This window comes from Talpa occidentalis, unplaced genomic scaffold (assembly GCF_014898055.3).
Source record: "Talpa occidentalis isolate TD23 unplaced genomic scaffold, MPIMG_talOcc4v2.1 talOcc4.9, whole genome shotgun sequence".
NCBI classification, from domain to species: Eukaryota; Metazoa; Chordata; class Mammalia; order Eulipotyphla; family Talpidae; genus Talpa; species Talpa occidentalis.
In genome coordinates this window covers 8649062-8669880 of record NW_023605305.1, presented here as the reverse complement: position 1 = coordinate 8669880, position 20819 = coordinate 8649062, and the positions used below count along the sequence as shown (strand labels likewise).

At 52.2% G+C, this 20819-nt stretch overlaps 1 protein-coding gene across 2 annotated transcripts; it reads right to left on the bottom strand.

The window, feature by feature from the left end:
* Positions 1 to 1384: 1384 nt before the first annotated feature.
* On the bottom strand, positions 1385 to 18170 carry NECAP2 (NECAP endocytosis associated 2). Of its 2 annotated transcripts, XM_037499095.2 has the most exons (8): positions 18041 to 18170; positions 15102 to 15202; positions 12803 to 12907; positions 12636 to 12717; positions 11436 to 11544; positions 9318 to 9495; positions 6392 to 6479; positions 4907 to 4999 (listed from the first exon to the last, which is right to left on the bottom strand). In XM_037499095.2, exons 1-8 carry the CDS (start codon positions 18130 to 18132, stop codon positions 4951 to 4953), a joined length of 804 nt encoding a protein of 267 aa, XP_037354992.1. In that variant the 5' UTR covers positions 18133 to 18170; the 3' UTR covers positions 4907 to 4950. The 2 variants fall into 2 exon arrangements, with proteins under 2 accessions (XP_037354993.1, XP_037354992.1); XM_037499096.2 differs by lacking the exon at positions 6392 to 6479 and having other exon boundaries at positions 1385 to 4999; positions 18041 to 18163.
* Between the last annotated feature and the right edge of the window lie 2649 nt (positions 18171 to 20819).

Here is a 20819-nt window from a genome sequence, read left to right as displayed (position 1 = left end):
CTTGGAGCCCTCACTCCAGAGCCTCTCACAGCACCAGGGTCTGGGTTCATGTTCCCTTCTGTGACCTTCCCTGCCCAGGTCCTCTCGACCAGCTCTCCCTTGGTTGCCAGTTCTGGTACCTCGCAGGCCGCCCACACGGGCTGTAAACCACACTGTGCTGGCTGCTTCCTCTTATGTTTTCTCATTCTGTCCTGTCCCCTCTGAACACTTCTGTGAAGCAGCCTCTAGGATTATTTCCATTTTACAGATTGCTATAAATGAAACTGAGGCTCAGAGAGGTACAGTCATTTGCCCCAGGACACACAGCATTAGTTCAGTGGCTTTTATCCCCATGCCCTTTTCTCTACACGGTGCCTCCTCTTGTGAATTGAGGACAGCAGCTCCTCTCTCCATGACCCTCTTGCCACCAGAGCCCACAAGATCTACTGCAGGTCTCAACCTCCTCTCTCTGTGAAGGAAACTGGGTCCTTACCTGCTGACTCAGTGGCTCTGCTCAGCTCAGCCTGGCTTTTGGGTTATTTGAATCCCCAGGGCTGCCGCCCACCAGTCGCTCTATCCCATAACTGGGTGGTGCCCAGACCAGCGACCCCAGGACCAGCCACCAGAAGGGTACTGTGCCAGGTACTCACCTGCTCACTGCGGAGGGTTCTAAATAAGCAACTCAGGTAACTGGGAAACAAGTGACTGGAGTTGCCACCCCCAGGTTGCTAGGACCAAGTGTCTGCCAAATCTGAGCACAGGGCTGGGTTGGACTCTGCCCACCACTAAGCAAAACCACATTAACCAGGAGGCTAGAGAATGGCCGTTCCGGTTAACAGGATTTACTGGATAACTCAAAGCTAACTTGCAGTCTGTCTATAATGCCTGACTTTTTTTTTTTTTAAAGATTTATTTATTTATGCATACTAGAGCTGGGGTACAGGCCAGAGATGCGGCGGGTGAGAGGAATCACCAGAGACAGAGTGGGGAGCAGAACAGGCAGAGCTACTGAAATACACTGCTGAGGGGAGCAGCGGGCAAGTCAGGAGAGGTCTGCTTCACCATGTAGGTTGCTCTCTGACCAGCCAGGGATCGAACTCGTGCTGCAGAGGCTGCGGATTGCTTTATAGTGCGGTGCTTAACCCCTTGTGCCACCAAGGAGGCCATATAATGCCTGACTTTAATTGCAAAAATTTAGAAAGACTTAAATGTCCAGCAACCAGGGCTTTGCAGTCAGTGGAATGCTGTGAAGTCATTCCAAATGTTACAGAACATTCCGTGACTGAAGAGATGTTTACAAGATATTAGAGGTTTCAGACCGGGACGGAATAAACCATATTTATGAAAAAAAAAAAAGTAAGATATTCCTTATAAGTAGGCTTAATGGGAAAAAAGAAAACACTAAACTGTTAACCATCCTCCTCCGTATCTTTGGGTGTCGGTACAACCTTTTGAACGCAATTTTCTATGAAGAGATGGTTCACTCACTTGGCTCAAATTCAAAGAGTCCAGACAGTTAATACAGTCAAAGTAGCTCGCCCCGTCCTGTCTCCTAGTCACTCAATCTCGTCCTGCAGTCACAGGAGAGCTGTGTCCTGTGTATCATTCTAGGGATATTCCATGCACACAAAATATTTCCCCTCATATTTTTATGAAAGAGAACATGTTAGAGCCACAGAAGCTACGAGAACATACTGTGGCTGGACCTTGCTGTCACCCCTTATCAGACAGTAAGGAGCTAATACTCCAGGTATGGAGGCACCTACGCTCATATCAGCCACCCACCCCCTTCTGACAGTCATGGTAGTGGATAGACTGTACTGGGCAGAATTATGTCTCCCCCAAATTTGCATTCAAGTTCTAATCCCCAATACCTGTGAATGTGACTTTATTTGGAACTAGGACCTTTGTAGAGGTAATTAAAATTTTTGAGATGAAACCATCCAGTATTCAGAATAATCCAAGCACTGGAGTCCTCTCAGGAACGAGCACACACCCCGGGGCAGGGAGAAGGGAGTGTGGCGGGACAGAGACTGAAGTTCCGCTCCTTCAAGCCAGGGAATGCTGTCCGGTCACCGGAAGCTGCAGGGCAAGGCTCTTGTCAGAGTCTCTGGGAGGAGCAGGGCCCTGCTGACATCTTCACTTCAGGCTTGTGGCCTCCAGAACGGGAGAAAATTTTGTGGTTTTAAGCCCCCCAATTTGTGGTAGGTTACGGTAGCCCTAGAAATGAGATGTAGCCTCCCAAGAGGGCCGATAGAGACCCCTGCGTCCAGTGCACGCCCTGTGCACCCTGCCCTGAGTAGACTTGCTTTTGCCCAGCAAGGTGACGGACTGTCCCAGATGAAGCCCGGGGCTGCCTTCACACCTGCACTCACCCTTCCCGGCGATGAGGCGCACCGCCAAGCTGTGGACTGTGGAGGGAAAGGGAGTGACCTGTGTCCAATAGCCAATAAGAACAATGGTGAGTGGACCCCGCTGAGCCTTCAGGTGACACTGTGGTTCCACTGTCATGCGCTGAGGCTGTGGGAGACACTGATAAGCTAAGCTGTACCTGGATTCTGGACCCACAGAACCTGAGACCATATGTGCTGTTTTAAGCTGCTGAATTTTGGGGTGACTGTGACACAGCAATTGATAATGTAGACATCAAGCTATCCCCAATCTTTTAAAATTTATTACAGATTATTAATATTTTGTTTTCTCTGATCAAGAAGAAAACATGAAATCGTCCACATTGAAGCTACAGTGAGGAAAAGCTGTTCTCCTACTGCAGCCCACTCTGCCCACAGGACATGGTATCTCCCTGTTCCTGGTTTGGTACCAGGGCTCTCCCTGGGGACTCAGATGCAGCTGGGACCCCACTTGGTGACAGAGCACACCAACCTTTCCCTTGCCTTCCCAGACACCCCTCCTGAAGGCGCTTTCCAGGTTATTTCCTCATCACCATTATGAATTCTAGGTGCTAGATTCCAGACAAAGGTAATTAAAGTCAAACTATAGGAGGGGCACCTGCTGATGCTTTATATCCCTTATCTGGGCTAAGGAAGGAGCCGTGCCACACAGCTAACCAAAAGGCAGGCGACCCAAAGCCCAGGTCTATCTCCAAAATTCCAGCGCTTATCTTTGAAGGTTCACACTTCTAATTAAGGGGTTCCCCTAAGCTGAAGCTTCCTCGACGCATGGGAAGTCATGGGAAACAGACACAAAAATGTTTACTCCTCTTGAGGCTCCTTTGATGCAATTTCCTTATCCTTGTTCAGTGGGCAAAGGCTCAATTGCAATTTTTTTCTCCCCACCACCCTTTACGCTGTTTATTAGCCAGCGTGACTATGTCCATGATAAAAACTGCAAGAAGGGGTCCTTTCTTACAGAACGCTCAGGTGTGAGAAGCGCTGTGACCTTTATCTTTTGGCCTCTGCACGCCCGCACACCCTTACTGTCTTATAAGAAACTTCCAGAGAGGTCTTGGATGGAGGCAGGGGGCCAAGCACAGCAGCACAGCCTCTTCCACCCCAGGTTCCATGGGAGAACTGAGTCCCCCAGAGTGATGTGAACAACCACTTTCACAACGGCCCCAGCGGCAGCGAGACTGTCCTCTCCCACATGCACAGGAGAGAAGAGTCTGGTGGCCTAGGGCAACAGGGCCAAATTCCCTTTTTTCAGCCACCCTCACACCCTGGCCCAGGACTTTTCATGAGTCATGTGACAAGTGGTGAGAGGCGGCCTCCGACCCAGCTGCGGCTCCTAGAGGGCTAAGCAGTCATGTGTCAAAAACATGCTCATCTCCGGCAGACGCTGACAGAAAGTAAAAATATTTATTTTTATCTTAAAAGTCTGGTCCCACAAAAAAAGGCCAACACTTTTCAGTCCATTGTCTTGACCCTTCACAAAAGACATTTCTCAGTAAGAGGTAAAGTCAGTCAGTGAAAGCAGTTTCAGAGGCGTGCTCAGATAACATTTCTGATAAACCAGTAATGCAGGCAACCTTGGACTTCCTGTTTGCTCTGTGCTCCTTCTGTCTGTCATGTACAGTCTCTGAAGGAAGGAGAAGCAAAGTCAAGGTTGTCTGCAGACAAGGCACTTCAGGAACCACCATGGAGAAAACCAGGTCCACCAGGAACTGCGCTGTGAGCCTGTGAACCCGAGAGCTGCCAGTGGACGGGAGGGCAGGCCCAAGCCTCCAGGGAGAAGTTTCTACTCCCCGCCCACACTTTCACCTGGCTTCCTGCCTCAGCCCTGCACTGCCTACCTGGCCTGGCAGATGCAGACTCCAGGCTACTAGGACAAGATGAACACTACTTCCTGAAGCTCAGGGCTGCTCCTAGGGCTGATGGCAAGACACGCTCGCAGAGGCCCCTATGGGCAGATTGCAGGAACAGCCTCCTTGCAGAGAGGAGTTAGTGCGGGTCAGCTCATTAGCAAAGCAAGTATTAACATTTTTTAGAAGCTGGCTAATAGTTCCAACTCCCCTCCTGCTTGTCTGTTCAAGCTGCAGCCTATAAACCTGCTAGAAATCAGGAAGGAATCCCTTCTTTGAAGTTGCTCCAGCCAACGGGAATGTAGAAAGCCCCCCTTCCAGACAGTGACCCCATGACACCTGTCACCCCTGAGAAGGGCTCGTCTGAATCCAGGCAGCACACTCCAGGAGCGGGGGCTTGTATTTAATACGGGTCATGGTGATGGCAGAAGCAGCCTCAAAGTCTCTCTGATGTCAAGAGGACAGACGGGACTGGGGATCCCGGAGCTTTTCTTCCTCTGTGTTCCGGAGGCAATCTGAATCCCAGGACAGTGTGACATGGTGCCAACTTGCTGCCTAACATGCCCAGGCTGTCAAGAGTCAGGCGAGGAGGAGAGAGAGAGAGTCATGCCCCAAACAGAGGCTGGCCAGGGAGGACTGCATCCTCCTTCGTTGGGCCCAGATGAGGTAGCTCCTTTCCAGAAGTTGTACAGGAAAAGGAGCGTGGAACTAGGTCAGAATTGGACCCAGCCTGTGCCGGGCTGAGTCTGGCTGGAAGTGGACCTGTAAAAGGAAGATAAGGAGGGGTGGGAGAGTTCAGGTGTTTGGAAATACAGAGCAGATAAAAGGTGGCATCTCTCTGGGCAGAAAGAGCCCTATGAAGTCACTCCCTGAACATTCTAGAGCAGGGGTCAGCAAAGTACAGCCCAGGGACCAAATCTAGGCATTTGCCTGCTTTTGTAAATAAAGTTGTTTTTTTTTTTTTAAAGATTTATTTATTCATTTATACAAGCACTGGGTACAGTCAGAAGCGCGGGAGGGTGAGAGGATTCACCAGAGCCAGAGCGGGGAGCAGAGCAGGCAGAAGGACCGAAGTACACTGTTGAGGGGAGCAGCGGGCGGCAGGAGAGGTCTGCGCGCCATGTGGGACCCTCCTCCGGTGGCCGGGGAGCAGCAGGGGATCGAACCAGAGCTGCAGAGGCTGCGGACAGCTTCGCAACCCAGCGCTCAACCTCTGCGCCACCGGGGAGGCCCTGTAAATAAAGTTTTATTGGTACACAGTCAACAGCCATACTCAGATGATTTACATATCATCTGTGGCTGCTTATGAGCTTTAAAAGCAGAACTGTGAGCCTCCCTGGTGGCGCAGAGGATTGAGCAGAACGCTGTGAAGCTGTCCGCAGCTTCTGCAGCGTGGGTTGGATTCCCAGCCAGGGAGATTCCCACATGGCGCGGCAGACCTCTCCTGTGTCGCCTCAGCGGTGTATTTTGGTCCTTCCTTTCTGCCTGTTCTGCTTCCCTGCTCTGTCTCTGGTGAATTCTCTCACCCTCCCGCACCTCTGGCTTATACGCCAGTGCTTGTATAAATAAATGAATCTTTTAAAAATATAAATAAAAAATAAAAGCAGAACTGTGTGGTTGGAACAGAGACCACAAAGCCTGCAAAGTGTGTTCCTTCACAGCAAATGTGTGCTGACCCCTGTCCTACAGCCTCTCCACCTACACAATGGGGCACGAGTCACTTAAAGAGTCTTGTCACCTTGACCCCAAGTAGAAGCTTGAAATTTGATGGAGTTGGAGAAGGGAAGGGGCTTCCTCAGAGATCCCGTGAGGACAGGCCAACGCTGGAACCCAGGTTAAGTCTGAACCCAGTACAGGGAGGTTTGGGGGAGGTACAGGGAGGTTTGGAGGAGGAACAAGTGAAAGCACTTGGTGAAGTGGTTTAAAAACCAGAGACTTGTATAAGTGGCCCCCAGCAGTGGAGAGTGGCAGAAAACTGTCAGAGAGGAAGGGGCCACCCAAAGCAGACACTCGGGTGCTGTCTTCTGGTTAGCCTGAAAATGGCCAAATAGAGCCACTGCCCATAAGTCACAAGGAAGGCATGTGGTGCACCCCCAGGTTTTTAGACACTAGTCCTCGTCCCAGCCCCACCACAGAGAACATGACCCTCCTCACCCCATGGATTTGGTAAAGTCTCCCCAGATGTCAGCGGTCGCAGGAGTGGCAGGCTTGGGCTGTGGCCAGGATACAGTGGCACCTCCCGCTGATGTCATCAAGTCCAACAGGAAGGGAGAGAAGAGAGGGAAGAAGGAGTCAGAGACCATTTTATGGTTGTCTCAGTGGACTCCCAGGATCCCAGGTGGTGGAGGAGGAGGACGGACACACATGGACGGACACACACATGCATACATGCACCAGCACACGTTTCTGGCAACAAAGCCCTAATGAGCTGTTGCATTTCCACAGTCATTTCATGGGCCCTGGGGGCGCTTGGAAAAAAAGCAGTGTCACACTCATGGTGGAGGGGAGGGGGCTGCTGAGGGGAGCCCCACGTCTCTGTCACTCACACCTGAAGTCATCCTTGTTTTCAACCACTTACGTTACAAATCTGTTTACTTCTTATTACCTCCTGCCCTGGCTTCTGGAATAGAGAACACCCACCCAGACAGCAAGGTTATCTTCGTAAAATGCCCTCAGACCAGCATCTGGATCACCAGCTTAGAAAATTACGTGCTAGAGAGGTGCCTTGCCCAGGGGGCCAAACTGGGAACCTTCCAGAAGCTGGCATCTATGCACATCTCTTCACTAAGGTGGGTGGGACAAGTGGGCTGCCACACCTGCTTCTGTGTTTCTCTGGCACCACCCCTTGTACTCCCACTGTCCCTTCTGAAGGCCCTGTGCCTGCCACCCACTTGCCTTCCTACCAATTTGTTCTTTCTAATCTTCTCTGGCCTGGGAGGCAGATAAAACTGGAGCCTCAAGGCTTAAGTCTTTCAGTTTCTCAAGCACACACTGTACATGATCTCTGTACAGTCCCTGGGGGGGTGACAGGCTGGGATTAGCTGAGTGACTTTATGCAGGTCACTTAAGTCTGTTTCCTTCTCTCTAAAATGGGGACAATCACAACAATTGTTTCAGAGGTCTGGTCTGAGGATTAAAAGACTTAATAAATGCAAAATGCTTAGGACAGCCCCAGAGCACAGAGATGAGACTGTTAATAAAACAAGCTCATGCCCAGGGAGTGCAGACAATGTCCCAGGCATACTTCTAGGTGCTGGACACAGCCTAGCCTGTCGGACACTCACTGGAAACCTAGGCTGCAGGAATGGCGCTGCCCACAGTCAAGAGACGCGAACACGAGGCACAGAGAGGTAGGAGCTCTTCTGAGCAGCACACAACTGTAAGTCAGAATTTGCCCTCAGCCAGTCTGGTTTTGGAGCAAGCAGTCAGTGCTCAGTAAATGTCAGCTAGTCCTGGTTCCTATCACTGGACTCCACCTTGTTGGCAGACATGCTAACTGCATCTTGCACGGTGGAGCGTGAGCCCTTGAGAGTATGGACTTGGTGCTGGAATTGCCGTCCCCCCGGTGCCTACACCACTAGGTGGCACACAGCAAGTGCTCCACGGCAGCTGTTCAAATTGTGTCAGCAACTAAGAGAAGGCCCAAGGCAGAGGCTCAGACCTCAGTGACTACAAATAATGCTAAGAGCACAGGTTCCTGCCCTGACCCCATTGTGAGAAACCAAGCCCAAAGAACGATCCCTGGTGCTGGGGCAGGTTGGCTGACTGGTTCTCCTACCGCTCTCCTGGGCTGGGAACTCCCCATTGGGTCGAGGTTTGAAGCCCAATCTCCAAATAGGGAAGTCACTGTCTAGGGCCTCGTAAAAGGGAAAGAAAGCAGGTTTCCTGACTGGATCCTGCCCCTAAGAACCCCATGAGAGCAGTGTGGGGAAAGTGGGCTGGTGACAATCCCCCACCTGGGGAAGGCTAGGGCATCCAGCTGGATGGCAGGGTAGGGAGGTCAAGAGGATGGGGTGGCACCCCAGCATGGACAGAGGCCATCATGAGGCACTATCTCCTAGAATCCCAGTCTTCAAAAGACATTTCATATATCCTAAAACAAATACCAGCTGGGAAAGGTGCCCGTCAGCTTCTCAGCAAGCTGACGCTCTCAGTGGGGAGTTTCCTCCAAACTAAATCTCCAGCTCTATTTTCTCCCACTCACCCTGGTATATCTTAGGCTGTATCCCACTCCCTAAATAGGGAATTTAAAAGTCTGAGCCTTTAACTGAAGTAAGCCAGAACATGAAAGAAAATGACTGGATGGTTTCATTCATTTGTGGAATATAAATAACCAAAAAATAACAAACTGGCATAAAAATAACTCTCAGACTCTGTGAAAAATATACTGTGTACCACTGGGGAAGAGGGGGTGATGTGACAGGGAGTTGGCACTGGCACTTTGGTGGAAGGTGAGGAATGTACCCATGCTGAAGTGTGAAGCTGTATTCCAAAATTACAGTTATGTAAACACGCAGCAAATCAATAAAATTTGATGTAAAAAAAGAAATAAAAGGAAATGAAAAAAATCTGAGTCTTCTTCGTGCTCTTCTCCTCCCTGGAATGTCAAGCATCTCCTGTCTCAATCTTCTTCTTTTAAAGCCCAGTTCAATGCCACCTTTCCATGAAGTCTCCCCAGAGCACGGTGGCCGGTCCCCATATATTTGGTCTTGTGACTGTCACTCCTCTGTCCTACTAGACACACGCTCCCTGTGAGCAGCGCTCACGTCTCCCACTCCCTCACTGAGCAGCCTCCAAGAACCTGGCACCCGCATGCTGATGATTTCACAGCGACAAACAGTCATGGCCCCAGCCTGTCAGGGGAAGACAGACACCCTCGAGGGCTTGGTAGCGGGAGTCAGTAGACAGCAACCTGCTAGCTAGCAAGGGCAGGACCAGCTGTGTGGTGCTCACCTCCCAGTCTGTCACATCTAGATGGATCAGTGTGAGGGAAGGTGGGAGGGCCAAGAGGCACCAGCTGCCAAGGGGAAGGGGCAAGCCACAGGGGAAGATTTAGGAAGTACAGTTACCAAGCACTGACCTGAGCTGGGAGCAACTGTTGGCTGGACACAGGAGGCCCCCCCAGATGACTGCTCTCCAGGGGGAGGGATCAGGGTGGAGGTCTTCCCCCCGGGGGGAGGGGGAAGCAGACTCAGTCCTCCTGTGCTGGCAGGACGGGCTCGGGGAGTCCCAGGTACTCCTTCCTTCTTCTTTATGTTCTAAAGGGAGGAGAGGAATGCAAACCAGTCAGTGCTGCTACTGCAAGGTGATGCCTGGGTTACAAACGCTGTATGACCACAAGCTGGTCGAGAGCTGTTCAGCACTTTCATCATCATGCGCTCTACTCAACCGTGACGATTGTTAAGCAATCACATATACAATTAATTTTAAAACCCAGCACCTGACTTCATTAATCATCAGGGAGGTGCGAATTAAAACAGTGGCACACCATGATTACACACCCGCCAGAATCGCTAAAACGGTTACTGGGCACTGACAAGGACAGGAGCAACCAGATTGGGGACTGCTTTGAACACTGGTTTGAAAGGTCAATTGAAACTGACCATATGATCAGATGACCCTCGATTCCACTCCCAGATACAGACCCACAGAAACTCAGATGTGTGCAGCGAAGACAGGCACTCAGCCACTCACAGCAATGGTACCATGACAGCCCCAGGGGCCACGTCCACCGTCAGTTAAACAGGGACAGTCTCATCACATGCCACCAAACAAGGATGCACAAATGACCTGCGACAGTATGGACGCTCTCACAAGTCCTACATTAGTGAAAGAAAGAGGTCACGCACAGAAGAGTCTCCGGGGTAGACCGCGAGGAGGTGACTTGAAGTGGGAAGTTACTAACAGGAGTGAGAGGGGCTTCCAGAGTGTTGATGCTCTGCTTCTTGATTTCATGGTCATTTATGTGGGTAAGTTTGATTTTTTTTATCCACTGAGATCTGCATTTATAATTTGTACACTTCTCACATGCATATTATACTACAACAAAACATGAACCAACACAAAAAAAGGAAGAAAAAGCTGAGCCAGGAACCAGCAGTTACAAAAATGAAGACAACACGGTTCCCTGCTTGTGAGAAGAGCAGCAGCTTCATCAAATGCCAAGGCCACACCCTGAAGCTAAAATCCTCCAAGACCTCAGTGTGAGTGCAGCTGGGCCGACTATTTCTAGCGCTGTGACCCGGGGCGCGTTCCCTAACCTCTCTAAGCCTTGATTTCCTTCCTGTCTGTCAAAGGAGGATGTTTAATTCATATGAGAAAATGCCTACAAACACTACCTGGCACACAGCTGATGGTCTTAAATGTTAGTTTCTTCCAAGCAAGAGGAAGAATCACATCCCAACCAGTCCACTGGACATGACCTGCGTTCTCTCTTAAGGGCCAGCTGGCCAACGTCAAGGCTAGTTGTCCCGAATCACCACCAGCATGAAGCAGAAAAGAGGAGAAAGAGACAGTAAATAATGAGCAAGAGCATTATTTCAGTGTTACAGTTTCTTCAAACAACCAGTTGTTCCAGCACCACCCCTGCAGGCAGGCGAAAAGCCAAGTCCTGGCACCCAGTCCAATCTTCTGTCTCAGCAGGAGCTGGCTGTGGGGCAGGGGAGGACATTAGGACAAAGCCACAAGGAGCCAGAACACAGCCATCAGCAGAAGCTGCCTATGATGCCCTGGACCTGCTCTAGGCCTTCCTGCCCAGAGCCATCCCAAATCTTCCTGACTCAAAGCGCAAGGCCTTAGGCTGGCCCCCACCCTAACAGGACAGAGGCCAGCTCGGGCCGTGGGCTGATGCGGCTTCTCATCTCAGAGGCCTCTGCACACGGTGTTCCCTTGGCTTGAGCCATCTTCCGACCCCTCTTCCCAGGGTTTTCAGATTCCCTAGGGCTCTGTAGGTCATAGAATCCCTCTTGCCACGCTGTAATCACCACCTCAGCTCAGTTCTGAGCTCCCTCACAGCAGAGCCTTCTCATTCATGCCCCACAAACTACCTGGCCCAGGGCAGCTGCTTGATGAACAAACATCTGCTCAACTGACAGAACTGAATTATGAAAAATGATCGCCTGGTCGGAGCTGGCCTGGTGTGGTGGCCACAAGTGTGACCTGACTCTGGTCAGTAGAGCTAAACGAAGGTGGAACTCACCGCGATGTTGAGCTTGATGGTCTGACCCTCCTTGAAGCCTAGGTCCAATTTGGGGCCTTGGTCTGGGTTCTGGGCTTGTTTTTCAAATTCACACTGCTGTTTCACCCACCTGGGAGAGTAGGAAGAAAAAGGTAAGGAAGCAGACCAGCTGCCCTGATCTGCTCACTTCATTCCCACCTATCACCAGTCCAAGTCGTGGTTTTTATTTAGGAGGGATGGTAAGAAAGAATGCAGGCTTGGGGGTGAGGCCAGAATTCAAATCCTGACTGACACGTGAGCAGCTGTGTGCACATTTTTCTTATCAGCAAAATGGGATGACCATCTAGACATCTTAAAGAATGCTATGAAAACTCAACAAGCTCCCTTATGTAAAGGGACGTAATAATGGTCTTCAGGAAATCTGAGAACCTGGCGCTCTCCTTCCTGGCATCTGGCATGAGGACTAAGACAATCTCCATACATACCCTTAAGGTCCATAGGATAGATGGTGAGACAAGAGAGATGCCCAGAAAGTAAAAAACACAAAGGTCCCCCCGGCCCTCCACAGGACATCCATCCAGCAACCACCCGGCACAGGGGCAGCAGGTCCAGGACGAATCGGGCGCGCCCATGTGAACAGCGGCCCAGCTGAGGTGGAGGCAGACAGACAGCAAGAGAGCAGTCTGTCCTGCCCTGTCTGTAAGAAAGGACCATCAGGGGCCTCCGGGTGGTGCAAGGGGTTAAGACGCAGCACTATGACGCTGTCCACAGCCACTGCAGCACAAGTTCGATCCCTGGCCAGGGAGGTGACCTACATGGCGCAGCAGACCTCCCTGACTTGCCCGCTGCTCCCCTCGCTGTGTATTTCAGTCAGTCTGCCTGTTCTGCTCCCCACTCTGTCTCTGGTGAATCCTCTCACCCCCTGCACCTCTGGCCTGTACCCCAGCTCTTGAATGAAATAAAGGAAGGAAGGAGGGAAGAAAGGAAAGGGAGGAAGGGATGGAGGGAGGAAAAGGCTCATCAGGGCATCCCTGGGGGGCAGGGAATCCAGAGTCAAGACAGAGCTGCTTGCCCCAAAGGACGACCGAGTGCTCCCGGGGCTCTGCCGGCAGACACATCACACACAACCGCCTGGGAGTCTGCGCCTGGGAACCACCCTGCCAGGGCAAGAAGGGCGGAGGCAGGAGGAGACATGGGCACACGGCTCCCGGAGCCACTCACTTGAAATGGTCCTGCAAAGCAACGTTGAAGTCAAAGGCATCTCCTCGGTCCCCGAAGCCAATGCCAATAAACGCCCGTCGCCCTGGGGACAACACATCATCAGTCCCTCTCTCTCGAGGCGGAGGAGACCTTTCTCGCGGGGAGACAGCGCCCAGACCCGAGCGTACCATTTCCATCCTCGATGCGGACGACGAAGTACCGACTGGAATCCGTCACGCTCTCCACGGCCGTGCCAGGAAACTGATCCACTGGGGCCTGGGCAAAAAGCTCCCCTGAAAGCACAAGTGAGGGTGAGCCTGAGCCCGTGCAGCCTGAGGCACCCACCAGCCCACCGGGGCCTCTCCTGCCAGGCGGCCGGGCACCCAGGCAGACCGTACTCTGGGAGTCAAGGCAAATCCACTCTGGCTAAAGGAAGACACAGGGAAGAACCGAGGCAAGGCAAGTCAGAGCTGGCCTGCAGGTCAGATCCCTCTCAATTTACTGCCAAACATTTCAAAATCAAATTACATGGAAAATAATCCAATTTCCGACTTCTCTTAAAACTGAAAAATACTGGCAGTGCTGGGGGCTCCATTCCCACGAGGATGGGCCCATTCCCACTGCCTGAATCCTGAGGGCCCTGGAGCAGGCCAGCCCTGGCCCAGGTAAAGTGCACCTTCACATCTGCCACCTGAGGCAGCAGCATGGAGGAGTCAGTGACCCTGGGGAAAAGATGAGGGAGGTGTTTGTACCCACAGAAGAATCTGAAACAGACTAACTTAATTTAACCCCCAAGTCAGGGCCAAGGAGTCACTGGCTGTAAAAGGAGCCCCGGGAAACACACCCCATGGCCAACCGTGGCTCTCCATGGTGTGGTGCCACACACCCTTTGTGGGCACCTGTGACTGGTATCATTTTTACATGTGCTGATCTCGACTGGTGCTTTAAGTATTAAACCAAATATTTTCTACTGACTCATGTGGCTCAGAGGTGAATACACAATCAAGGCTGAGCTAAATCAGGAGCAGCGGCCCCAGTTTGTTGCTTCCTGTTCATTTCTCTGGCCCCTTGGTTTGGTACCTGGTGATAGGGGAGACTCACCTGGATGCCTTTAGCCTAGAATAGCGGTTCTCAACGGGGGGTGATTTTGTTTCCTTTCTCTCAAGGGACATCTGGTGATGTATGGAGACTTTGGTTGTTACAACTTGGAGGTTGCTACTGGCATCTAGTAGGCAGAGGCCAGGGATGTTGCTAAATATCCTAAACTTGACTCAACAATCCACAGTCTTCACCTGGGCGCAAATGTCACCAGTGCTGAGGTGAGGAAGCCCTGGCCTAGAGTGACTGAAAAGTGAGACGAACACAACCCAGTGGAACTGCCCACGGGCCGAGAGATCTAGAGTGAGTCCTGCAGATGAGGCTCAACTTTGAGAGCGGCTGTTACACTAGGTGGTCACCTTAGCCAGTTGCGAAGCCCCCGCCCCAAGAACAGGGGCTGTTATTCCCTGGGACACCCCAGCCAATCTCACAGCCAGTGTCCTCTAACCTAGCCCTGGCTGCTGTCTCCAGCTACTCCTCAGTCAATACTCAGCCTGCAACCCCAGGCTCCCAAACAAACCAAAGCTTGGGGAGACCTTACAGTTCACAAGGCAACTGGATCAACATCTGTTCATTTTGTATTTCTGCCAATCATATTAAGTAGGAGCCCATGTATCCCCATTTAAGAAAAAGGAGACCAAGGCCCCAGAGATCACGTGGCTTGCCCAGGGTCCCCAGCTCAGACTCAAGTGACCCAGTTCTGAGAAGGGGCAACCAACGCTGCCTACAAATCCTTACACTTTGTTCCGCCCCACAAAAGAAAATCTCTACATCCTAGAAAAAAATAAGCGACCAGATGCCATAGCACCTGACAAAGCAGGTGTGCCGGATCCCCGCTCTGGGGGCTGGGGCTAGGGCTGCTTGTGTTGCCCTCCACAGTTCACCCAGAGGCACTGGTAGCACAGGATTCAGGAGATTTCCTCAAAGGAGATGCCTGCCAACTGATCACAAGGTCCGGTTTGGCTTATCCTCCCACTACAGGAACTGCTGAGTAGGACCGCTTCTAGCTCTTTCAGTTATGGGCGCGGTCAGCTCTGGGGAGTCACCATTTAGCTGATAAACAATTCCTGGGTAAGAACAGGAGCCCAGCGACAGTGGCTGTGCGTCTTCACCAGCTTATCTTCAAGGCAAGCTCTGGGCCTCCTACTTGGGACCAGCCTGCAGGTCTCCTCCTCTTGGCCTCCAACATTAGTACCTTCTTAAGCATCCACAAAAGGAAGGATCCCTTGACAGGAATACTCCACACCAGGGACCGCAGTTCCTACATGTGCTGTGGGGGTGATGGAGGCAGCATACAATTGGTCTCTGATTTCTGGGGTAGGTTCCGTAGCGGCTTGGCCAGGCCTTGCCTTCATGCAGTGGGCCCCACCCAGGGCTATCTGGCCTTACCTGACGTCCTGTCCTCCAGCTTGATGTAGGCCACCTGCCCTTTCGCAGTGATGCGCAGCCGACCACTCCATGATGGCTGGTCCAGCTGCCACTCTGCAGCCCTGCGGGGACAAAACCATTGAGCCTCAGCCCAGAGCAGGAATGTGACCCCATGCCAGGGACAGGATTGGAAGGACGTGCCAGCTGTCTGCTCTAGACCAGGGACTGGCAAACTTTTTCTGACCTGTCACAGCTTCTCTGCCATTCTAGGGCAAAAGCAGTCAGAGACAGTACAGGTGTTAGTGTCTTTGGCATTTTCCACTGAGCATGGCTACATTTCAGTAAAACTTTGTGGACACTGAAATTCAAATTCCATATAATTTTCATAGCATGAAATATTCTTTAAATTTTTCCCTATTAAAAAACATAGAAACCAGTGGGCCTCCCCTCGTGGCGCAGGTGATTGAGTGCCATGCTGTGAAGCTGTCCGCAGCCTCTGCAGCACCGGTTTGATCCCGGCCAGCCGGTGAGGGTCCCACATGGCGTGGCAGACCTCTCCTGTCTCCCTCGCTGCTCTGTATTTCGTCAGTCTGCCTGTTCTGTTCCCCGCTCTGTCTCTGGTGAATCCTCTCACCCTCCCGTGAATCTGGCCTGTACCCCAGTTCTTGTATAAATAAATAAATAAATCTTAAAAAAAAAAACCACACACACACATAGAAACTGGGCCTCCCTGGTGGCGCAAGGGGTTAAGATGCAGCCCATGAAGCTATGAGCAGCCACTGCAGCATGAGTTCAATCCTCAGCCAGGGAGTAACCCACATGGCACAGCAGACCTCTCCTGACTCGCCCGCTGCTCCTCTCAGCAGTGTATTTCAGTCAGTCTGCCTGTTCTGTTCCCCACTCTGTCTCTGGTGAATCCTCTTACCCCCCGAAACCTCTGGCCTGTACCCCAGTTCTTGTATGCACAAATAAATATATCTTTAAGAAAAAAACAAAAAAGCCATTCTTAGCTTGTGAGCTATACAAAAATACAGTGGATTGGCCTGCAACCCCAGTTCTAGACTACAGAGACTTCTCTGCAGTAAGACTTCCAGGTTTCTGTAGAGGAATCAGCTGCTGGGCCTGTTGACATTGCTGGGCAGTGGCGGTCAGAGTGACCGTTTGGGCTTACTAAGACCATCCTGGAGGAAAAGGACAGAAGGAGCAACTGGTGGTAGAAAGAGAAGAGAGCGTAGCACGTGTGAGAAAAATGAATGGGGGATTAAGAAATACATTTGCAAAGGCAGCCTGGGTAGAAAGAAACCCAGGAAACCATGGACCTAGAACAATGGCTTGGCTGGGCTCCTTCAAAGCTCGAACTTGACATTTGAGTCCTACAAGGCAGCTCAGTAAACCCGAGCTGGGTTTTACTTGGATGTTTCCAGAAGGCCTTGGATGTTTCCAGAAGGCCTCTCTTGGAAGTCCCTAAGTAAACGTCAGCTCTCAAGAACTCTGAGAGATACTGCCACTGTGGATGCCGTTTTTTTTTTTTTTTTTAAGAGATTTATTTATTTATTTATGAAGGCACTGGGTAGTCAGAAGCGCAGGAGGGCGAGAGAATTCACCAGAGCCAGAGTCGGGAGCAGAACAGGCATAAGGACCGAAGTACACTGTTGAGGGGAGCAGCGGGCACGGCAGGAGAGGTCTGTGCGGCATGTGGGGCCCTCACCAGCAGCCGGGGATTGAACCGGCGCTGCAGTGGCTGACGGGCAGCTTCGCAGCCCAGTGCTCAACCGCTGTGCCACCAGGGGAGGCCCAGGATGCCGGTAATTTTGAAGGCCACACAAACGCAGATTCCCAGTTTACAAGTCAGAAGGCTCCGTTTCAGTTCCTCATACTGGGTCAACGGGCCTTAGACTGAAGCTAAGCAGAGCTCAGAAAACTGAGTGCAGGGGTCAGCAGTTTCCTCAATGCCAGTGCTGAAACTGTAACTTCACTTTCAGAGGCACAAAAGGGACCAAAACCACCCCACTGTATCCCAGGTGACCATCCCTGGCTTGCTGGCCTCGCTCCAGTCTGATGAACAGAAAGCAACTGAGTTTTTGTTATCATTAGTACTGTTGCTCTCTCACAACTTTAAAATACATCACAGGTGTTCGATAAAATACTTGTTCACTACACAATCCACCGTGAGCCCACGCTAACACAACTGGAAAGTAAGGACAGATAGGCAGGCATGCCATCGTTCTTGGGGTGTATGCCAATCCTGTATTTCCAAATAACTGGGGCAGATACTGTCTTCAAGAGCCACCCCCACCCTACCCCCACCACCCAGTGGCACAAGACAGCCACAGGCCAGGTTGTCTGAATTAGGTACATCTCTTCTTAACACTTTGTGTTTCCTTCTGCTTAGTAATGCGTACGCATGGTAATAACATACAGACAGTACAAAAAGGCGTACGGTAAGTCTTCTTCCTCTGCTCCCTCCCTCAGGGCAGTCTCTTATGCTGCCTTCCTGACACTCGACCCATTTTTACAAGCATACGTGGGTTGCTTAAAGCTCCCGGGAGGGATCCTTTGAGCCTGTTCTGAACTGCCTTCCTTCCCCCCGGGGAGTCCGCCGGTGACAGGGCCCTCCCCTTGGGGTTTCTCAGGAATCCCTTCCAGGCAGCGCTCCAAGCAAAGGCCTGTGCCACCACCAGCCCCGACCCCGGTCAGGACGCCCCGCAGCCCTCGGGGCTCCCCAAGCCCGAGACGTGGTTTTAACCTTTCCCGCCGCTGGGAGCCCCGTGAGCCCGGCGGAGAGGGCCGAGAGTCTGGGTCTCCTCCTGCTCGGACCTCGGACCCGAGAAGTCGAAGCATGACCCCCCCCCCCCACGCCCCGAAACTCGCCGGGGTGGTCTTCAGCGGCCACAGTGGGTGTGTCGGCGGCGGGGAAGGGGTTAAGTTGGGGCTGGCCCGGCCCCGCGGCCGGCGGTCACCTGTAGCCGCGGTTGGTGGCCCGCGGCGGGATGCGGTAGACGTGGACCTCGGGTTTGACACACAGCACCGACTCGTACTCGCCCTCCTCCATCTCGACGCCCGGGGCCCGCCGGACTTCCGGTTTCTTCCCCCGCCGCGGGGCCGGAAACGGCGCGACTCTATGACCCGAGGGTCGGGCTAGAGCGGCGGCTCGAGGGCCTGGGGGCCTCGTTGCCCGCGCGCCCTCTGCTGGAAGTTCTGGCTCAAGACAGGCGGCCGGAGGACCCGGGGCCGATTTGAGGACCAGAGGCCGCTAGGGGGCGCTCTCGCCCGCAAGACGTCGTGGGCCGCAGAGAAAACTTCACAACAGACCCCGCTGAGGCGGCTCCCCTCGGGGTCACCCCCTTGGCCTCTTATGCTGGGGCTGTTAAAGAGCAGCCCCGATACTGAACGGGTTCCTGGCTGTGGGTCCTCACCCACGCGCTTACAAGGGACTTATGAATACTCCACGACAGGCACACACAAAAGGTTCATAAAAGGTTTATTGACAAGGGAAAAGGAAATAAGGAAAATGTACAACTCAGGGAGAAAATAGGGAAATAAAGTCTTTAATGCGTCCTACCCGATCCGACGACCTGGAAACCCAAAGTCACTCTCAGAGCTGGCCAGACGCTGCGAGCTGGCGAAGAGCCAAAATGGGGGACCCCCCCCCCAAAGCCCACGTGTCTGGCTTTATACCAACCTGGCTGCTGAACCCCACCCTCAGGTCCCAGCCACCTTCCCTTTGGTGGGGATGGGATTTGGAGTTCCCAGTGTCTTTGGCTTTGGCCTGGGGTGGGGGTAGAGTCCACAAAGGCTGTATGGAATTAGCTTTAGGACAGCCTTTTCCCCCTAAAAGGGCCAGTTGGCTCAACTTCAAAACTGTGGTTAGCTTGTGCGCAGCTCACCCTGAAGTCTCTCCTTCAGCTCTGCCTCCCTTCCTTGGCCTCCCTTCTCCTGACTCCCCTGACTGGACCTGGCCTCTCCTGGAGAAGCCCCCACCTCACCCTCCAGGACAAGGGGCTGCCCTGCAGGGCCAGGCTCACCTCGCCCCCTTCGCCCAGGACCCAGGTGGCCTAGGCTCCACAGGGAGTTGTATTCAAAGAAACGAAGCTTAGCAACATAAGTAATTTTAAAAGAATTTTGTCTGAACTTGGGTTTCTCACAGAATGTTAGTGGGGACATTTCCAATCATAGTTTGATTCCCAAAGTCCCCTCTCCTCTCCCATCGTCATGCCCTCCAGGCCCCCGTGAGACTCAGCTGATCCCAAATCTCCAAGTTACTGGCAGCTCCAGACTTTCTCTACCCGCTCTCCTGCCCGCTCTCAGCCTCTCTGTCCTTGTGCTCACTCACTGAGTGTAAACTTCATATCACAGAATTGCTCTAAGTGATGGGGCCGCGGGGGAAAGGGAAGGGCACCAGGCCTAGCTTAGGAATCTGCATACATATTATATGACTAATGATCTGTTTTCTTTAAGCTAAAACTTGATTTAAAACTGAGACTCCTGGGCCTCCCTGGTGGCGCAGTGGTTGAGCGCTGGGCTGTGAAGCTGCCAGCAGCCTCTGCAGCAGTGGTTCAATCCCCGGCCTCCGGCGAGGGTCCCACATGGTGCAACAGACCTCTCCTGCTGCACCCGCTGCTCCCCTCAGCAGTGTATTTCGTCAGTCTGCCTGTTCTGTTTCCTGCTCTGGCTCTGGTGAATTCTCTCACCCTCCCGCACTTCTGACTGTACCCAGTGCTTGTATAAATAAATAAATCTTAAAAAAAAAAATCTGAGACTCCTGGGGCCTCCTTGGTGGCACAAGGTGTTAAGACACAACCTATGGAGCTGTCTGCAACCTCTGCAGCACGAGTTCGATCCCCGGCCAGCCAGGGAGCTACCTATGTGGCACAGCAGACCTCTCCTGACTCGCCCACTGCTCCCCTCAGCAGTGTATTTCAGTCAATCCACCTGTTTTGTTCTGCACTCTGTCTCTGGTGAGTCCTCTCACCCACCACACCTCTGGCCTGTACCCCAACTCTTGTATGCATAAATAAATAAATCTTTAAACAAATAATAAAACTGAGATTCCTACCCCAATGATGCCCAAATGAGTGGACATTGACGCCATCAGATGTACCAGGGTCAAGATAACCAAGAAGCTGATGACAAACTCTGGGAACTGAATGTGATGAATACCAAGAGCATCAACTATGACAGACTGTTCTGATAAACTGATTCAACTACGACCGGCTCTTCTGATGGACTGTTTGCCTATGAGTAATTGTTTTTGTTTATAAAAAGGCCAACTCGAGGGCCTCCCTAGTGGTGCAGGCGGTTGAGCGCTGCGCTGTTAAGCTGTCCGCAGCCTCTGCAGTGCTGGCTCGATCCCAGCTGGCTGGCGAGAATCCCACATGGCAAAGCAGACCTCTCCTGTCTCGCCCGCTGCTCCCCTCAGCAGTATATTTCGCTCAGTCTGCCTGTTCTGTTCCCCGCTCTGTCAGCGGTGAATCCTCTCACCCTCCCGCGCATCTGGCCTGTAGCCCAGCTCTTGTATACATAAAATAAATCTTTAAAAAAAAAAAAAAGCCAACTCGAGATGAGATGGTAGACGGTCCTTCTGTTCTCCCAGATCAATGGAGGTGGGAGAACGATTTCCTTAGGGTACTATGCCTGCCCTTCTCTCAGCTCCGTGGCCAAAGATCTGAAAAATAAAAGTGCTTATAGATTCAATTCCTGTCTGTACTTACTGGCTTTTTGGTAGTGACAGGCAGCAGA